The sequence below is a fragment of the Amaranthus tricolor genome, chromosome 10 (genome assembly GCF_026212465.1).
Source record: "Amaranthus tricolor cultivar Red isolate AtriRed21 chromosome 10, ASM2621246v1, whole genome shotgun sequence".
NCBI lineage: Eukaryota > Viridiplantae > Streptophyta > Magnoliopsida > Caryophyllales > Amaranthaceae > Amaranthus > Amaranthus tricolor.
In genome coordinates, this window is record NC_080056.1 from 1,408,488 (window position 1) to 1,414,052 (window position 5,565).

The 5,565-nt window shown below is 29.1% G+C and overlaps 1 protein-coding gene across 1 annotated transcript; it reads right to left on the minus strand.

The window, feature by feature from the left end:
- Positions 1-1,032: 1,032 nt before the first annotated feature.
- On the minus strand, positions 1,033-4,992 carry LOC130826123 (BTB/POZ domain and ankyrin repeat-containing protein NOOT1-like). The gene is made up of 2 exons (XM_057691667.1): positions 4,329-4,992; positions 1,033-2,160 (listed from the first exon to the last, which is right to left on the minus strand). The coding sequence occupies exons 1-2, from the start codon at positions 4,803-4,805 to the stop codon at positions 1,135-1,137; spliced, it is 1,503 nt and encodes a 500-aa protein (XP_057547650.1). The 5' UTR covers positions 4,806-4,992; the 3' UTR covers positions 1,033-1,134.
- Between the last annotated feature and the right edge of the window lie 573 nt (positions 4,993-5,565).

Below are 5,565 nucleotides of genomic sequence, written 5' to 3' on the forward strand. Positions count from 1 at the left end.
GGTACTCCGCTAATATAAAATTAAAATATAGGTTGTGTAGTAATTAATAACATAGGGAGGATCAAAAAAACTTCATCAAGGACTTGAGAGAATATAATAGGTACTCCTAACATAAAATATAGGTTATGGTGAGACCTAAAGCTAGGGTTTTTAAATATAGGTAGCCCTAAACATGTGCAAAGGCCTCAGCCCATCTTTGTAGTCGTTTTTTTTATTAACTCAAAAAATGAAAACAAATTAGTGGATAAGGTAATAAAAAATTTAGTAAAAAAAGTAATTAAAAATAGAAAAAAATCAAAATTAAAACCAGAATTTACTAATATTTAAAAAATGGAAATTATCACATTAATGAAATTTAATAGGAAGAAAATGAGTTGCATTTTGATACCAAATAGATTTTAACATGAATTTTAATGAATTTATATATATTTTTAAAATTTTGCATGATATACACATATTTATATATTTTATTTGGATAAGGAAAGAACAAATTTTTTATGGGAAGAAAATATGAGTGAGCAAAAATTAAAGAAGAAAAGCATACAATGAATAGGGTATGAAACTGATTGCAACGTTACAATATATATATATATATATATATATATATATATATATATATATATATATAACAGTTGATAATAATAATAAATGCTCAAAATATTTCTTAATTAACGAAAATATAAGTCAATTTCAAATAGAAGCAAGAAAATATATTGAGCACATTATTTATATCTTTTACTTTATTTTACATTTTAAATTATAAAACATATCCTCCCTAGCTCCAATCCTAATTAAATGGAATGTAATATTTTGTATCATATTCATTTGTTAACCTTGTCTTAAGGTTTTCTCATATTATAATATAAATAATAATTACTTCCTCACCACGAGTTTGCTATTTGTATTGAAGGATTGACAATGTAGATATCAATAACTAATTAATTGTTAGGTAAATTAAAAAAATTTAAATTATATTAATAATATTTTAAAAATATTTAAATGAGAATAAAAAAAAAGTAGTGAAACCTTTTCAATATAAAGCGAACAAAAATAAAAATCATGATAAATTCTGGAATAAAAGGAGTACATTTTTTTCCGTAAACTAAGAATAAAATCTATTGAAAAGTTATAACTTCAATACTCATGATGATGATGTTGGTGATGGTGATGGTGATGATGATAAATCGATGTCGAATTTCTCTGATTTGTATGATTACCATCCTGATCATGATGATGATGATCTCCCATGGCGGTCGAGCCTACACCTCCTAAATTCAAATAAACCATCCTTGAATCAATACAAAGGTTTCCACTATTACTACTAGTAGTATGTTCTTGATCGCCTCCGATTGGCACGTAAATCGAGGCCAACGAAGCATTATTATTATTATTATTATTATTATTATTATTGTCATTTGCTTCCTCTCTGGAGATTACCATAGCAGCATTTTGCACAAGCTCCAAACAAAGTCGAAGTTTGTTAGGCTCAATATGGGCTAACCCGGGAATCGCTCCTTTAAAGAGAAAATCCGAGGTCAAAGACCTTAGGATATCCAATGGGGTGACATTATCTACGGTTCCTACATTCGGGTCTGCATGGTGATCCAACAAAACCGCAACCATATCCGGGGAAACCATTTCGGCCGCAATATGAAGTGGTGTTTTACCCGTAGGGCCAGCCGGGTAATTAACATCCCCGGCCCCAAGTTCGAGCAAGGCCTTAACTACTTCACGGCTACAATTTTCTACGGCATAGTGTAGGGCGAGCGCCTCATCTAAATTGAGACCCTCGCCCATTACCATGAGTTTTACTAACTCAACATCAGACGAGTCAAGTGCTCGTCTCATCCGACGGATCTTGTGGTCTTCCTGATTGGTCGGGGACGAAAGTCCAAGATCTGGATGGAAGTGGTGGTGGGGAGGGTAGTGCGGTATGAGCGCGCTCCGTCTTGATATTGAGGATTTTAATCGGAGCTCCTCGATTTTGGCAACCACGTCAATAGGGAGGTGTTTGGCTAGTATTTCAGCGGGTAACCCTGATTTTGCTACCAAGTGGGAACAAGTAGTCCATAATTGTTGCATATCTTGCTTCCTTGATGCTATTAATACTTTCATTACATCCTCAATTGATGCCTTCTCCACCATACTTGCCAATTGCTTCTGCAAATTAAAATTCAAATACAAATTAAGTTTTTTTTTTTTTTTTTTGAAAGGAAATACAAATTAAGTTAATTCTCTACAATATAAAACTTTAATTATACAAATATTTAATAAATTACTAATGTTGGTTTAATTGAATTTATTCAAAAATTAAAATTCAAGCTAAGTAACAATTCTCCAAAAAATGATTTTGTAATTTATGATGAGAAAGAAGAATTATGCAAGGAACATACATTATACTAGATTTTGTTTAAGTATTTAGAGTCTGAATTATCGGTTAAGTTTTAGTTTGAAAAGGTCAATATATTAATCCGACCAAATATATCATATATATTTAAGTGGATAATTAAAAGCTCACAAGCAATCTATAATATATACCCGATTAAAAAAACACTCTATTTTGTTAGCTTGTTATACACGGAAAAATATTCATACAAGAATGAAAATATGGCCTATTTGCCCTTTTAATTTTAATACATAACAAAATCAGAAATATAATTGTTCTAAACTCTAATTCTTAGTTGTTTTGAATTTGCTATTAACAAAAGCAAGATGAAGCTTTTGAATTTTTACCGAATGAATAAGTTGAATTTTAAATTCTCCTATGAGAGTTTGTGTAAACATGAGTAGGATTACCACATTAGAGTTTAGACACTTAGATGCCCCAAATGAAGAAAGTTATGTTTTGCAAGAAATCAGTTAAATTTTGTCCCCCAAACTGTGAAAGGAAAAGACCTTGACTGAAATGAAAACCTTTTCAATTATGATCAAATAGTGATTGAAATGTTACAAACAAAAAACGTCCATTAATAATAAATATCAAAAATAAAATTACTCTATATAAATAAATAGGAAAATTATCAATAGTGTCTTTTAAGTTTTTGCACTTTATCAACGATATTTATAAGTTTTTTTTTATTTTCAATGGTACCCTCTCGTTATTGAGTATTTTACGACCGTAACCTTTTCTAATTTTTTCCGTTCAAAATAGTCCAAAACCATTAAGTTTTTTTTTAATGTTTTAAATTGAAAAATAAATAAATAAAAAGTTTACGATTTTATACAATTTTGGACGGAAAAAATTAGAAAAGATTATAATTGTAAAACACTCTATAACCCGAGGGTAGCATTGATAATCGAAAAAACTTAACGGTATCATTGATATAGTGCAAAAACTTAAGAGTACCCCATTAATAATTTCCCATAAAATTAAAATAAAATTAAAATATAAAAATAATATTAATATAAGTTAGATAAAACAAAATAATAAATAATGCAAATTTAGTGAGATGGAAGAGTAATCATTAATACTTCAATTATATACTAGTAGTAGAAGGTAACCAACTAGGGATCATAAGATCTAATTTGGGTAAGTATATAGAATTTTTGTTCTAGTGATTTTTACCAAAACCAAACTCTTTTTTTCAAAATGAAAGAAACATAAACCATCCAGAAAATATCATATTCTTGTAATATTATTTTTTCATAAGAATTTTTTAAATGGCCAAAAAAAGTTCTTACCTCACCCATCACTTATTCAACCCAATGACACACATATTATAAGATTCAAATGTTAATTAATGATCCTAATTAATAATCAAGATAATTAAGAATAAATGAACTAAATAATAAATTAGTCCAATCCGTTCCCCATTATGATAGAGTTTCAATCCTCTATATTAAAAATGGATCGATTAATGCTCCATTTCTCTTGTGCATACGTACGAAAAAAAAAATTGGCTTAAAATTTTACCAATTACTTTGATCTCTTTATTTATATATATCCTACGAATAAAAAAAATTGGCTTAAAATTAACCAATTTCTTTTATCACTTTATATATATATATATATATATATATATATATATATATATATATATATATATATATAATATAGTTTTTTGTTTTCCGCATGTCTTATATGAGACCGTCTTGCTAATACGGATTTATATAATTTACCTATTTTTCTAATTGATCCCTTACAAATTATAAGCAATCATTTTAATATACTTAATATATATGAATCAGCCTAATAAAAATGGTCTCGCTATAAGATCGTCTCATGTAAAAATTTAAAAATTTGTGTTGTTGTTTTGATTATATGAGCGAGAGATTTAAGAGAAATTATTGAATTTAATTTAATTATGAAAAAAAAATGAATTAAGAACCTGAGTGAGCAAAGCAAGTTGTTCAACACCAAAAGATCTAGCGGCAGATAGTGTATCAAGAGCAAGATCAACGGCTGAGGTACAATGTGTATGCCAACAAGCTCTTTCACCACAATTAGGACGAGGTTCATGTTTTTGAGGAACAATTGAAACTTGTCCACTATACAAAAACTGTACCAACAACATAAACACTTCATACCCCACTGAATTTACCGGTATTACTTGGGTTGGACCCGGCCCATTATCCGCCCGTGGGGATGATACTTGACCCATTATTCTCGGGTCTAGCCCACCGGGTTGATCCGACCGACAGAAAAACTTCCTGAAAAATAAACTACGCGCTGCTAAAATACAACGATGCGCGTGTACTAGACGCCCTTCTACACTGAAGGTTACATCGCTGAAAGCTTGACCGTTGATTAGTAAGTTTAGATAATCCAAAGATAGAGATCTCAATGATTCGTCATCTATGCTCATTTTATTTTTTTAGTTTTATTTTTTGGTTTTTAGGGTTTGGATAAATTTGGCAAAGAATATTATGAGAATTTGAAAGAAAGATAAAGATTAATATATGAAGATAAAAATGGTGTTTAGTTTGAGTTTCATGGTTGAAGAAGAGAATGGAAGAGAAAAGGAAAGAAGATGGGGTTTGTTTGTATGTTTTATTTATTTAATTTAATTTATGTTGATTTTTTTGGAGAGAGAAATGAAGAGAAATCGAAATGCGTCGATGGAATGGTCGGCTGGAAGGAGATAAATAATTATAATAACTTTTTTTATTTATATGGGATAGAGGGAAGCAGTTGGTTTTGGATGAGACGGCCTTATAATAAGACCGTCAATTTGGGTGCACATGTCTTAATCTTACATGTTTTCTTTCGTTTTTTTCATTTTGTGGGCATTTTTTAATTTTAATCTCAAAGGTATCTATTTTGACCTTGAAAATATCAATTTTAACTTAAAGTTAACTTCAAACATCATTAACATAAAAAAATTTCAATTTTGACCTATTTGTGATCAATTTTGACGTTAAACTGATCAATTTCTACCTAAATATGATTCTGTTTGACAATTTGAGAACGAAGTTAATAAAATGGTATTATTTTATCATTCTATGGATGAATTTTAAATAACAAATGAACGGTCAATAACACTATCAATTATAGTGTTAAAACATTGTACAATACAAGTACTTTTATTCAATACAACATGATGGTTCTAATTGAATATAAGAGTA

Bases quoted from the DNA above. Each gene is read 5' to 3' on its own strand.
- LOC130826123 (XM_057691667.1), bottom strand. From the start codon at position 4,805: ATGAGCATAGATGACGAATCATTGAGATCTCTATCTTTGGATTATCTA. The intron at 2,161-4,328 runs GTTCTTAATTCA...TTTAATTTGCAG, and splicing joins AACTTGCTTTGCTCACTCAG to AAGCAATTGGCAAGTATGGT.